Raw genomic sequence first — 15324 nt, forward strand, 5'->3', positions numbered from 1 at the left:
AGCTACATGTAGTTCGGAGGTGTGTAGTGATGAACTCTGAAGCTACATGTAGTTCGGAGGTGTGTAGTGATGAACTCTGAAGCTACATGTAGTTCGGAGGTGTGTAGTGATGAACTCTGAAGCTACATGTAGTTCGGAGGTGTGTAGTGATGAACTCTGAAGCTACATGTAGTTTGGAGGTGTGTAGTGATGAACTCTGAAGCTACATGTAGTTCGGAGGTGTGTAGTGATGAACTCTGAAGCTACATTAAGTTTGGAGGTGTGTAGTGATGAACTCTGAAGCTACATGAAGTTTGGAGGTGTGTAGTGATTACTGTAGTGACTCTGCAGAAAGTTGGGGAATTCTGTGCACTATGCTCCTCAGCATCCGCTGACCCTGCTCTGTTATTTAACACTGACAGAGCACAGAGTCGCTGTTGTTTCCAGTCTCTTCCACTGTGTTATAATAATATCACTGACAGTTGGTTGTGGAATATTTAGAAGTGAGTAGTGAAATTTCACGTTTGGACTTGTTGCACAGGTGCTGCATCCTATCACGGTACCACAGTGCTGGAGTTCACTGAGAGCCTGAGAGAGACCCATTCTTTTAAATCACAGTTTTAATGCATCTTGGCATCATGTTCTCCTCCACCAGTCTTACACACTGCTTTTGGATAACTTTATGCCTTTACTCCTGGTGCAAATGTTCAAGCAGTTTAGCTTTGTTTGATGGTTTGTGATTATCCATCTTCCTCTTAATAGATTCAAGAGGTTTTCAATTTGGTAAAATCAAAGGAACTCATAATTTCTAGGTGGTCTCTTAATTTTTTTCAGAGCTGTATATAGTGTAAATACATATAAACCGTGTATATTATACTATACATGCATGAAGAACAATTTCAATTTTGTGTAGTTAAATGGATCTACATGAATTACTGAATTGAGGTCGCCTATTTATCATGCCAACTGGTGTTCCATGTCCACCAATCAGAAGCACAGTGTCAGCCAATCAGCTAACAGTGTTATCCAGATTTCGTGACTCCTATAGTAAAGTTACGAGTAAAGAAGGCTATCGTAGGTTAATCAAGGCTACAATTTGGGAACTTTGCCTAGAAGGTGTAGACTGATTAGGGACAAGACCTTTTATTGCATTGCTTGTAATTTAACACCCTGCCCATCATATAATACACCTATTACTTATATTATAATTCCAGTATAGTAGTATAGTATAGTGTGTGTATAAACGTGTCACTCTTTTTATAGGCAACATAGTGCTTATTTTTATACATGTTATAGGCAGGAAACAAAGACAGTTAATTAAGTAATAGGATTGGCTCTAAGAAGACCTCTCCACTGTATAACAGTGTGTTTACACTGAGGGAGGGAGCGAGGAGAGCGTGCAGCATAAAGGCAGATGGTGGCAGCAGCCGAGGTGACTTACACACTGTCAGAGCGAGCAGTCTGACGGATTACAGCCACAGCACAGGAGCAGAGCGCCAGCCAACGGAGGTAAGAGGAGCCCGGCCAAGGGTCTAACTCTAATACAATTACTGCAACTCAGAGGGACAGCCCAAAAGCAGTGGACATGGTGGATTTGGGTAGAAGACAAAGTGATGAAAGCTAGAGGAGTGAATGGGTTCATGCAGCAGATGAATAATATTGTAATAATGTAGTTATAAAATTCGCATAGCATTAGATTTGATTGTTGGATTACCTGCCTGTTATTTGGCAGCACTGTGGGGTGTATATTATTGTGTATGGGGAATATAGTGTACATAGATATTTGTATTATTAAATATCTATATTATAAAGTGGTGGTGTGGAAGAATGTAGTGTTTTTATATCTAAATATTGCAAATTAAAGATTTGTGTAGGTAAAAGTAATGGTATTGCATGCTGGAGAACAGTATAGTATTGTGCGAAATGTATAGTACATAGAAAATGTTAAAATGTAAAAATGTTACTGGTATAGTAATGTATAGTACATACAGTATAGTGCAAAAGTTTGGAAATGCTGTTTTTTTTTCACAATACACAAATATCCTTGGCAAATTCAAATGCACATTATCTCTGTCCACATTTGATTGTATTGGATAGTGATGGAGATATGATGGAGATCTATATAAATATATACATTACATATATTGGCAGAATATTTAGTAATAAGGAAATTTCACGACTTGACTTGGCTTTGGCAAAGTGTCCCTGTCGTATTAAAATATATTTCATCAATGTTATATTATCTACAAAAAAAAGCTCTCAGTTAACTGTGTAAAGATCTGAAAGCGAAAGTAATCAATGCCCACAAGGCAGGGCAGGGCAGGGCTTATGAGAAGCTGGCCAAGCCTTTCCAGCTTACCCACAGTACCCTAACCAACGCTCTGTATATAAGACCTCTCTGAAACATCTCTGAACTCGCATCTGTTTGCTTAGAGATAAAGGGGGAATTTCCAAATACAACGCCTAAATGATTTTTAACTGCTACTAAAAAAATATACAAGCTGTCCTGATTCTGTACACTGTAAAAATCCAACTTCAAAATATTTAAGTGACTATTTTATTAGGTTTATTGAGCAAAAAGCCTTAACAGAGGTCCTTTATAAATAAAATGTAAATAATTAAATAAATAAATACATGAAAAACAATCATCAGACTTTAAGGAACGTATCAATAACATATTGACAGTGAAGCAGCATCTGAATATATTTAGTAGATCACAACAGCATTAGGGTTAGGGTTAGATTTGAGTAAGGCTGTGCTAAGTTTACGACTGCATAACATCTTCCAGATATTTAGCAATGAATTCAAACACTACACTACTGCTACTACACTACATTGTTGGTGTATTACTGATACTCATTTACATTTACGAATAATTTTAGGTTGAGTCAGCAAAGACAATATATGGAGAAATGTCAGACCAAGTCTTTTTTGTTGCACAAGATAAACATTTTTACAGTGCCAACAGTTTTCTTACTGAATAATAATTCATAGTCCTGCCTCTTCCTGAAATTTAGGCTGCTTAGACTTTTCAGTTTGGGTTCGAACCAGAGTAGCAGGTGTGAAAAGGGCTGAAAACCACAGTTCAGACCAAAGAACCAGAGTTTCTTATTCCTGATCTACTGATGAACTGTAGTCCGGTAAATCTGCGGTATTAAAAAAACACTTTATAGATGGTTTCAATCTTTCAGATCAAATACAGGAAGCTGAGTCTGATTTTAAACAAACCAGAGGAAAAATGAACTGGTGTTGTGCCAAAATCCGACTCCCCTTGGCAAAGTGAAGCACAGCACGCAGCAGTATGAAGACAAACGCTTAGACTGGAAATTAATTTATTTACTGTAACAGTAGATTAACTCTTATTTATAAACAGATATAAGGAATCTGAGGAGAATCTTTTACACTTATTTTTGCTGTGGGGTGAAAGCGTGTAAATGAAGGGGAGTCGGATTCTGACAGAGAGCTAGAATTCAGCACAACACCTGAAAGCAAAGCATTTCACTAAACTCATAACGAACATTTTACAAACCAGTTATTAACATGAAGTATAGAGAGGCTCCGCCCACGTAGCTGATGATGATGAGAGGCTGTAGTAAAGTTCTTTAGTCTGCTCACAAAACTGCAGTGTGAAACCAAATCTACCTGGAACAAATGTACAGAATACAATGTAACAAACACACAAACCTGTGTAAAAACATCCTGAGATTCTGATTGGTTCTGTTGGCTGAAGTCACACAAACTACTGGTGTCACAAAATCATTTTAAACTCGGGAAGCCTGCAATTGTTTTGGTTGATTTTATTATCTTTTATATAATTTCTGGTATGTTTTTGAGTTATTTTTAGTCTTATTTAATTCTTAGCTATTTTTTTTTACATTTGGGTTTGTTTTAGCAGTCTTTTAACCTTACTTTTAGAGTTTCTTTTTTAGTTATTGCTTATTATTATTTTTTACTCCTTTATGTTCTTAGTTTTCTTTATTCATCTGTAGTTGCAGACTTATGTTTTTTATTACCTTTGATTTTCTTACCTATAATTTTATGAAAATTCTGGGTCCTTTTATTGATTTATTTATTCCTTTTTTGACAATCCCTTCCCTCTGTACTGGCTCGGCTACGTTGTAAATGAGAGCCACCCTCAATGTACTCAGATTTTAAATTGATTAGGTTGATTGGTTGACTGATTGATTGATCAGAACTGTTCTACATCAGCAGCATATTTTAATTAAATAGAGGCTGGGACGTAGGAGGCATGTGCTGGTCCTCACCCTCCAAGTGCCGGGAGTATTGCATGTAATCGGTGGAGTCCTAATGAGTGTGTGAATTAATTGGCCCAGCTAAACTGGAGAGAAAACAGAGTAAACCTTATGTAAAAAATACTTAACTAAATGTTGTTAAGTTTCAAAGTGACTAGAAAATAACATATATAAATATGCATAATCCATGTTTGATTTTAGCTTCTATCTAATCAAACTCATTATTAGAAATGTTAATGGTACTATTGAAAAATAATAATTATTAGCAATTATGAGATAATAATCATTAGATTAAATACTTATATTATCATAATTTACATCAAGTTTAATCTGCTATATTTAATGTTTTGATGCTGCCATTTAGTAATTATAGATTCAAGATTTTTATTGTCACGTCACAGATTACAGGTGTACATGTGAATGAAAAACCTGGGTGCAGGTTCCCACAATTTTGCAGAGAACAGTTTTTAAAACACATAGAATAGAGAAATAAAATAAAATATACAGAAAACTTTACAGTATACACAATTATTAATAACATACAATTGTATTTTAATTATTCGTATATTTCTTTTAAAATCTTATGAATTGTACTTACTGAAAGTAAAAGCATCATGAATTATTTCATATTTTTTATTTTAGGTGAAAAACTGTAGTGTGACAATTGTACAAAGCTGTGAAGAAAAAATGTATATATTTGAGTTTGAAATCTAGTAAAGTGAAAGTAAATGTCCCCCAAAATGGAAACACTTCAGTAAAGATACAAAAAACACTACTGTAGTACAGGTATAAATCTGATGTTCCTCATTACTGTCCAACACTGGTTTGTGTATGAAATAAATTATATCAGGGTTATATCAGAGTGCACTCTTGGTGTTTTTGCATGGAAACGAGTATTCATACTGCCGGGACTCAGCAGTTCAGTGCTTAAGAGAGCTGGTCTTCATCTCCTGGATTAAGGACCAACATATTAGCAGCTAGCAAGAGCTTATCCTGAGTGCAGCACTGGTCTAAGATTAGCAGACAGGCAATCGTCATGTTAATCTGCTCTTCCGAGATTAGCTCCACTAGATTAGAACTCATTGTTTTCTGAGGCCATTTTTTCTCAGTGAATGAAGTGACATTTTTAATAAATTTTAAATAAGATATTGGCTTTGGTTTTGATATACTGACAATCTGATCTCTAATAACACTGTTTCTAACTTTGTTTTCCATTGTAGGAACTCTATCATAGGAACTGAGGAACTGCAACCATGGCCAAGTAGGTTCCAGCAGATTAAGTCACTCAAAAATGTTAAAAATATATATAATGTACAGTGATTTGGGAAGTGCTGTAGAGGCACACTGTAAACCTACTATTTGTTTGAACTTAAATCAATTAGTCTTTTTTTTCATGTAATATTTCCAATTTCCAATATTCCAACTCAACTATTTTGAGTTATTATTGAGCTATAACATTTGTGGTTACATGTACATTCAAACAAGGATTTATATAAGTAAAACTAACTTACAAAGCCACTGACCACTTTTTTGTGCTTTTCACACAACCTATTTGCATACTGGGTGTCCCCCCCACTTTCTGACACTCACCATCAGTGTGTAGTGATTCCCCCCAGGCTCCCTTAGGTAAACTTGTAGGTCATAATGTATATATCATGATTAACTGCCTGGGCTCTATGTTGTAGGCTGTAAGAACAAGCATCATTTTCTGAGCTGCTGCAGTAACTCTGTGTTGGCAGTATGCTATACCACACTTATATTTTACTTGAATATATGATACAGCTCAATTACACTTGGCTATAAATTTCAAAGTAGAGTTACTTTTAAAAGTGCAAAGACACTGATATAATAAAGAAAACATCTATTAAATTAACTTACAATTAGGGGTGGGCAATATTATATCGTATACAATGTATCGTGACACAGAAATATCATGATATTAAAAATCAATATCGTGATAATAGGGCTGTTCTGTCTTAAAAGTAGTCCATTATTTACTGTGAAGCTTTAAGTGTATTTATTATATAATTGTTTTAGTTTATAGTTTTAGTTTGCAGTTTATGAGCATGAAAATATTCTGTGATGTTTTTTGCTGCATTTTATTATTTTATGCTATACTATTTATTTTGCCACATTATGATTATACTGTTATACTATTATACTATATTCTAGAATTTAATGAATTATTTTTCTGTTTTCCTATATTGCCAAGTATATCGTTATCGCAAAAATACCATGAAATATCGTGATATTATTTTAGAGCCATATCGCCCACCCCTACTTACAATTTAGGCATAGTAACTTAAGAAATTACGTTTAATTAACATTTTCATTCTATTTTTCAGCAAACATTACTTAAACAATTTGAGGCAACAAATTGCCTCAAATTATTTAAGAAAATTAAATTTATCCAGGCTTGCAGTGCACCATTAATGGCAAATACTTTGCCTCCATTCTGGTAAACTGCAGTTAGTTTCAGTCTAAGCATCCTCCCCTGCACAACTGCATTAATATATAAGGGACTTTGCTATAGGGATTGTGCTATAGGTGGATTAACAGATTGTACTAAACCCTTCTTAGTGTGGATTTACTGGCTCAGTGAATATAAATTTAAAAGTAACAGTGCAAAGCCTGATGTATGTGGCTGGCTAATCACCTCAAACTAACAAGCAAGTAATGAGCTACACGAAAAGTTAAGCTCTTTTACACCGGCTTGAATTTTTGCTTTTTCTTGCTCTAAAGAAAAATTGACTAGAGAGTCCCATTTGTCTCGTTAGGCCAATTATTGATCTCTGGATGTAATGGACATAATGAGTGTTTCATGATTGTGAGCCAGTGCCAGTGACTGATTGATGTGGCTTTTCCCTGTTGCTGTTCAGAACATTAAGGCTGCTGAGGATAATTCACTAATTAAGGGGGCTCAGAAATGAGTAAAGTGATGTTAATGCATGTTAAAAAAACATCGGTAGATTATCTGAACTCTAATAACTCAAATAACTCTGGTAGATTATTACCATGAGCAGACACACCTAAAATGATATCAAATCAAATATTAAAACTATATCAAATGTCAAATGAGCAAAGTCTATAGAACTGACATTTGTTTAGAAGGCAATTCCACCAATTATTTCCCAAATTCTTTTTTTTATTATTGTTGCAATGCAAACAGCAAGAAAAGCATGCATTGTGCAGCTCGAAACACGCAAAAGGCATGTACTAATTCTGCTAATTAATCATGGGGGTGTTTTGGGCATAAACATAAAATAAACCAATCAGTGTTTCAATTCCAATTCCCTGTAAGAGTCAGGTGAGCTCAGTCTTTGGCAGATTGCTCATATAAAATGTTCTGTTGACCTTTTTTGCATATGGTAGTTTTCTCTATTGAAATGAACAGGAAGCGGAGGAGCAAATTATCAGATACACATAATGTCAATATTAATATTTTGTATTTCTTTCTTTAAACTACTGCAGTTCTGAAGCAGGTTCTAACTGCTCCCTCCTTAAATAAGCAGCCTACTTAGTCTACTTAGGGTAAATAAACTCTGAATGAACTGTATCAACAATCAGAGAAGGCTGTGTTTAATGTATTTCTGTGCTCCATTTGCTCAGAGTTTATAAGAAGACCAGTGGGAACGGTTCGGTAAGATGGTTTCCCTGTTATCACACTCATAAATAATCAACATTCAATAAAATAAACATGATAAATACCCTGAAATATACTAATGAACCAAATTTATAATTTCAGATATGTCTCTATTTGGGGAAGAGAGACTTTGTAGACCATGTGGACAGCGTTGATGTTGTTGGTAAGTCCTTCCTTAGATATTAACTTACAATTTTATGACATTAAAATATTAGAGAATCAAAGCCCTCAATGACAAACAAACAGCTCTGGAAAAAGCTAAGAGACCACTTCAGTTTCTAAATCAGTTTCTTTGACTTTGCTATTTATAGTTTTATGTTTGAGTAAAATGAACATTGTTGCTCTATTCTATAAACAACGGACAACATTCCAAATTAAAATATTGTCATTCAGAGCTTCTTTAAAAAAAAGTTCATATTCATGAAGTTCAGAAATCAATATTTGGTGGAATAACCCTGGTTTTTAATCACAGTTTTCATTCTCCTCCACCAGTCTTACACACTGCTTTTGGATAACTTTATGCCTTTACTCCTGGTGCAAAAACTCAAACAGTTCAGTTTGGTTTGATGGCTTGTGATCATCCATCTTCCTCTTGATTATAGTCCAGAAGTTTTTATATTGGTACAATCAAGGAAAAACATAATTTTTAATTGGTCTTTTTTCCAGAGCTGTATATTGTGTTGGATAACATGTTCAATTCCATTTCTAGATGGGGTGCTGAAAGTGGATCCTTCAGAACTTGATGGAAGAAAAGGTAGGAATAACATCTGTTTAATTAAAATATTCTCAACAGCAATGCCCTGCAGTTTTATGCACTGTCTTGAGTGATCCAGTCACAGGAAAGTGATATTCTGAATAAATCTCCACTGACTTACTGACTATTACAGTACATCAGTGGGTTCTCAACTTTTTGCAACTTACAGCCAACTTAACCCATCACAGAACCTTACACGGCCTACACAGACATGTAAATGACCATTTAACAAAATTTGTTAAATCTTACCAAATACTGCACAACACTCAAATGTGTCAAAATTATTCACATTCATTACTCAGAGCTTTTTATTCAAGTAAAAGTGTAGAAGTTCTGGTTTCAAAAATACTTAAAGTATAAAACTAAAAGTAACGAAAGCGGGAAAAAATACCATTAAGAACAAAAGCTTCCCCCTCCCCAAAACATTTTTCTAAAAGCCATAATGACTAAAATTGTAACGTCCTCTCTATGTTTCCCTGTGTTTTTTCCCGTCTCCTAGTGTGTTTCCCCAGTGAGTTTCCATCACGTGTGTCTAATTTGTAGCTCCGCCCCTTTCCCAGGTGTTCAGTGTTTCATGTTACTATATATAGTACCTGTTAGTCTATGTTTGCTGTCAGTCTTTGCACCTTCCTCTGTCGTTTGTCTTGCCACGTATCTATAGTTTATTCACGGTTTTGGTCACGGTCAGTTTATCTCCTGTTTTTTTCTAGTTCTTCGTTTATCATGTTTATACCCTTTTTTATTCCTTGTTTTGTACTTATTTACGTATTTATCCTTGTATATATTCCCTAGCTCTGTTTAGTCATTTTCTGTTTAGTGTAGCTCTTGTTTGTTTCCATGTTTGTTTATGTTTTCTTATTTCCTCGTTTATTCCTTATTTGTTTGTTTATTTATTTGTTACATATTAAAGTCTGTCTTACCCGCTTTTACGTCCGCCTCCCGTCTGCTTCTTCGTTACATAAAGACCGACAGCAAACATAGACTAACAGGTCCCCTGGGAAAGGGGCGGAGCTACAAATTAGACACACGTGATGGAAAATCACTGGGGAAACACACTAGGAGACGGGAAAAACACAGGGAAACATAGCGAGGACGTGACAAAAATGTTATATTATTAAAATGATAATGTTGATACATTTGGGATGCACAAGCTCCCTAATGTTTCAGATGCATATATGCCCATTGAAAATGAATCTATTTTAGTAGAATGTAAATATATCAAATAAACTTAGTTAGACGTTTGCCTTGAGTTCTCTTGAGTCTCTGCATGGATCATCTTCATACTATCAATAAATACTTATAAATTGTAGTTTGAAATAGCTTTTTCTTTAAACAGAACAGGCTACTTACTGTAGCTTTTACAAAGCAAAAAAAATGGCTTAATTAATGAACATCTGTGCTCAGTGTTCTTTGTATTTAGTATTCAGACTTAATTTTAGCGCATCTTTAAATCTAACCCCAGATGAAAGTGCCGCCCGAGGTCTGGGGAACTGTTATAATAATGGGCATTCTATAAACTATGCTGTAACAAACACAGTGAGTGTTCTTGATCCTGATTTCTTTATTCTCACTTTTTTATTCTCATTAACAGTGTGGGTGCAGCTGCTCTGTGCTTTCCGCTACGGCCGGGAAGACCTGGATGTGATCGGACTGTCCTTCAGGAAAGACATTTGGATACAGCACATCCAGATCTATCCTCCAACAGCTGGAAACAAGCCAGCAAACACTCCTATGCAGGACGCCCTCATGAGGAAAGCTGGAGATGAGGGGCACCCTTTCACTTTTATTGTATGCAAACCTACAGAGAGCACAAAAAGCAGGGTTTTCACTAATAACAATAACAATACTGATTTCTGTACATTTCTCTCTGTTTCAGATTCCTACTAATCTGCCGTGCTCTGTAACTCTTCAGCCTGCACCAGACGACACAGGCAAGGTATTATAAAACATACATACACACATTTATAACATACAGTACCAGTAAAACTTTGGACACACTTTTTCACTTTTTATTTACTTTATCTCACTTTTAGTAAATGTACTTAACACATAGGCAATTATAGAGTAAACTTAAAAGTGATAAACAAACCATAAAATACTATCTACTATCTTTGTTTCGTAGAATGATCCTGATGAGAGCCAGTTTCATCATAACATTCTTAACAGTCTTTGGAACTGCACTTGTAGATACTTCTTGAAATCTTTCTTTCTTCATTTCTTAAAGTATTTTTTCTTTAATTAGTTGAGTAGTTCTTGCCATAATATGGATTAGAACATTACTCAAATAGAGCTATTCACTTTACACCTGTAACTCAACCTCTTCAAAACTTTACAACTGATGCTCTCAAACACATTAAGAGACCAGAGAGCCTGAATTCCAGGTGATACTACCTCACAAAGCTGACTGAGAAAATCCAGCCAAGATGCAAAGAGTTGCTACTCTAAAGAATATAAAATATTTACAGGGGTTGGACAATGAAACTGAAACACCTGTCATCATTTTAGTGTGGGAGGTTTCATGGCTAAATTGGAGCAGCCTGGTGGCCAATCTTCATTAATTGCACATTCCACCAGTAAGAGCAGTAAGAGTGTGAAGGTTCAGTTAGCAGGGTAAGAGCACAGTTTTACTCAAAATATTGCAATGCACTCAACATTATGGGTGACATACCAGAGTTCAAAAGAGGACAAATTGTTGGTGCACGTCTTGCTGGAGCATCTGTGACCAAGACAGCAAGTCTTTGTGATGCATCAAGAGCCACGGTATCCAGGGTAATGTCAGCATACCACCAAGAAGAACCAACCACATCCAACAGGATTAACTGTGGACGCTGTAAGAGGAAGCTGTCTGAAAGGGATGTTCGGGTGCTAACCCGGATTGTATCCAAAAAACAAAAAAACACAGCTGCCCAAATCACGGCAGAATTCAATGTGCACCTCAACTCTCCTGTTTCCACCAGAACTGTCTGTCACAATATCATTGTATATTTTTGTGGTCTAAAACCTGGTGTTTCAGTTTTATTGTCCAACCCCTGAATATGCAGCCTTTGTGACTGACTGTAATTTTCTGTTCCTCACTACTGCAGCCTTGTGGCGTTGACTTTGAACTGAAAGCCTATATTGCCAAAGAGGCAGACAACCCCGAAGAGAAAATTACTAAAAAGTATGTCTAATGTTCTCATCTTTAGACCCTACGATACACATTTATGATCTCTGGACATTGGATTGATTGCAATAATGTTCGTATCTCTTGTTACCTCTATAGGGACACTTGCCGTTTGGTCATTCGTAAAATCCAGTTTGCACCAGACAAGCTGGAGTCCGGACCCAAGGCCAACATCCTCAAGCAATTCATTATGACCGACAGACCAATCCAACTGGAGACCTCTATAGAGAAGGAGGTGCATTACTAAACAATTAGGTTTACTCTAATATGGACGATTTTGAAATATATTTCTTTCTAAAATGTTTTTTTTTTTAATCTTTTTAAAGGTCTATTATCACGGTGATCCAATTCCTGTCAAAGTGAAAATAAACAATGAGACAAACAAAGTGGTTAAAAAAATAAGAATTTCCAGTAAGTAAAATTAATTTAGACTAAGTTTAAAAATATTATTAAAACATGTATTTAAAAAAACTGGTTGAATAGTTGTATCATAATGTTATTGGTTCTTCTTTCAGTTGACCAGACAACAGATGTTGTGCTCTATTCAGCCGACAAATACAGTAAAGTCGTTCTCTCAGAGGAATTTGGGCAAGTATCACCATTTCATGCCATTTAAACAATCTAACCATCTTATACATTGTGTAAATACTTTATACCAAATGGACAGAATTAAAAATTTATCCAAAATTACTTATTTATTTAAGTACCTCAAAATACACAAAATAATTTAGCTGTTTGAAGATGTTGCTGAATTATCATTGTGTATTATTTAAATAATTCCTTAGGGACCAAGTGAATGCCAACTCCACATTTGAGAAGGAATATAAAGTCACGCCTCTTTTGGCCAACAATAAGGAGAAACGTGGGCTGGCACTGGATGGCAGACTAAAGGATGAAGACACCAATCTTGCATCTTCTACAATGTTAGTAAACATTTAAATGAGCATAAAAATCTGCATTTATTGAACAGTCATTTATAAATTATATATGTCCATATATTTATACCAAGGGTGGAAAATATTTAATATGTACAGTACTGAACAATTATTAAATTACTGAGGTATTATTGAAATAATACTTGCACTTCTTTATAGTATAGTATAGTACAGTATAGTGCATTATAGTATAGTGCAGTATTGTATAGAATAGTGTAGTACAGTATAGTACAGTATAGTATAGTACAGTATAGAACAGTATAGAATAGAATAGTGTAGCACAGAATAGTGCAGTACAGTATAGTTCAGTATATAGTACAGTATATTATAGTATAATACATTTTAGTATTGTATAATACAGCAAAGTACATTTGTAGATAGTATAGTATAGTATAATTTAAACCTAGAAAATAACATTGGCAGTTAATTAACTTGGCAATTAATAATTATAAATATAATATACCAAGCAGAAGCAACACTATTTGTCAATAAAATATACTTGATGTACAAACTGTCTTGAAATAAACATAAAATACAAAATCTGTAAGATAATTTAACAACAAATGGAAGGGAGTGTGATTTCTTTGCAAAAGTTGCATGCTCCAAACATAATTGAAAACATATTTTCTGTATATTTAAACTGTGTCTTTAAACAGGTCAGTTTTACCCACAATACAACAGACTGATTAAAAAAAGTTTTTTTCCTTCTTTTTTATTCCTGAAAATGTCTGAAAATGGTCTAATGTCCCAATGAAAGATTTTATAAATCAGTCACTTGTTTTGTTTCAGCAAAAGAACAATAATATTAAAAGTAAACTGTCCTTTGTCTCCCTCTACAGACTGAGACCAGGCATGGATAAAGAAGTGCAGGGCATTCTGGTCTCTTACAAAATTAAAGTTACCCTCGTGGTGTCCAGCAGTGGTCTGCTGGGCAGCCTTTCTTCCAGGTCACTATCTTTAATATTCTTCTGTATAATCAGTGTAGTTCAGTAATATCACTAAATTAACTAATTTATGCTATTGATTCATGGTTTATTATTTACAGTGATGTCACAGCAGAGATGCCTCTGGTCCTGATGTCACCAAAGCCAGCAGGTGAGATTTTAGTCAGATCCTTTAAGTGTCTGGTTGTTTTGGGGTTTTAAGTTGTAGTAGACATTAGATCACTAATGAATATCATTTTCTTTTCTCTATATTTCTGCTGCACCTAAAATGGATTAGACCCGTAAGTCTCAAGCTGTATAATCTGTATATTCTGTATAAGCTGTATAAGAAATGTATATCTGCGTTCTTTTTATTAGAGACCATTTATAAATGAGTCAGTCCATTGATAAGCCTCAATAAAGAACATATGAGAAATTAAGAGGCTATGTATCACAAATTGCTGTGCACCACATACTGTATACAATGCACAGACCTTTGAAATCATAAGACATAACAGATATATACAGTAGATATTTCTCTATAAAATGTTGTATTGTTTGATTAATGTACTTTGTTGAGACTGAGAATCCTGTGAGGCCTGCTAAATGTGTAAGACTGAAGGTGACATACCAAATGTCATGGGACGTGCAACTGCAGTAGGCATGTCCTTTGGAAGCTAAAGAGTGCTTTACTGATCAGCGGGATATGTGTGTCCCAAGCCACTCCCTGAGGTAACACTTTATGATCAATTAAGATACTGCTATCCCATGACTTTTGGCATGTGAGTGTATTCTGAATCACTTTATTACAAGGAAAGAATGAACACAGGACAGAAATACCAGATTTGGAACAGTTTTGTTTACCACACAGTGTGATAGTAGTGTTTTTTCCTAATATGAGCATGTTGCCTATACTGAATAATAACAGCCATAAACCATCTATCTATCTATCTATATATATATCTGTCTGTCTGTCTATCTATCTAGCTAGCTAGCTAGCTAGCTAGCTAGCTAGGAATTGTAGACGGTTTTAGGGTACTTCATTCTCCAGTCCGAGTGACTAATGTTGCTGCTTGTGTTTGCATTGTTCTTTACCTCAGAACGGACGTCAAACTGGAATAGGTTCCCTGGCTGATGATAGTAGTGAAGACCCACTATAGAAGAAAAAATTAAGATAACAGGATTGTGACAATGTGACAACTGACCGACAAGGCTGTGTAAACCTATGGCAGCTTTACTTCATGTTAAAAAGCACTTCTTCACTTGAACTCACTGTTTTGTTTTTTATTATTTCCTGAAACAGTTTTATATTATGTTTTGCTAAATTTCTAACAGGGTGTCAAAAGTAATTCAGTTAGTATTGAGTTTTGATACTCACACAAACTCACTCTCTCTCTCTCTGGGTGGGCAGGTGGCGCTTTCTCCCCTTATCACTTATACTATATTGATAGCAGTTTGAAAAGAGGCGGAGTCTGACCTCACATGTATTGAAAGGGAATGGGTTCATTGGCTCAACTAAGTTGGGGAGAAAATTAAACAAAAATACAATAAGGGTTAATTTTTCAATATACTTATAGCTAAAAATGCACTCTCAGCACCTTTGAACGACAAAGTAATATAAACTAATGCATTGTAATGGTGCAAAAAAGCTTATAAAACTTTACAATTGTGAAA

At 35.1% G+C, this 15324-nt stretch overlaps 1 protein-coding gene across 1 annotated transcript; it reads left to right on the forward strand.

Moving 5' to 3' along the window:
• The first annotated feature begins 1351 nt into the window (after window positions 1-1351).
• Window positions 1352-14594, forward strand: arr3b (arrestin 3b, retinal (X-arrestin)). Its single transcript, XM_022684273.2, has 15 exons — window positions 1352-1488; window positions 5453-5493; window positions 7842-7872; window positions 7978-8038; window positions 8585-8629; window positions 10221-10417; window positions 10506-10565; window positions 11713-11789; window positions 11892-12027; window positions 12119-12203; window positions 12308-12380; window positions 12578-12715; window positions 13567-13674; window positions 13773-13822; window positions 13949-14594. Exons 2-15 carry the CDS (start codon window positions 5486-5488, stop codon window positions 13954-13956), a joined length of 1077 nt encoding a protein of 358 aa, XP_022539994.2. The 5' UTR covers window positions 1352-1488; window positions 5453-5485; the 3' UTR covers window positions 13957-14594.
• Window positions 14595-15324: the final 730 nt, after the last annotated feature.

The sequence above is a fragment of the Astyanax mexicanus genome, chromosome 10, assembly GCF_023375975.1.
Source record: "Astyanax mexicanus isolate ESR-SI-001 chromosome 10, AstMex3_surface, whole genome shotgun sequence".
In the NCBI taxonomy this organism is placed as follows: domain Eukaryota; kingdom Metazoa; phylum Chordata; class Actinopteri; order Characiformes; family Acestrorhamphidae; genus Astyanax; species Astyanax mexicanus.

Coding starts and splice junctions, on each gene's coding strand:
- arr3b (XM_022684273.2), top strand. Junction 8,039..8,584: donor GGACAGCGTTGATGTTGTTG/GTAAGTCCTTCC, acceptor TTCCATTTCTAG/ATGGGGTGCTGAAAGTGGAT. Junction 13,675..13,772: donor CTGGGCAGCCTTTCTTCCAG/GTCACTATCTTT, acceptor TATTATTTACAG/TGATGTCACAGCAGAGATGC.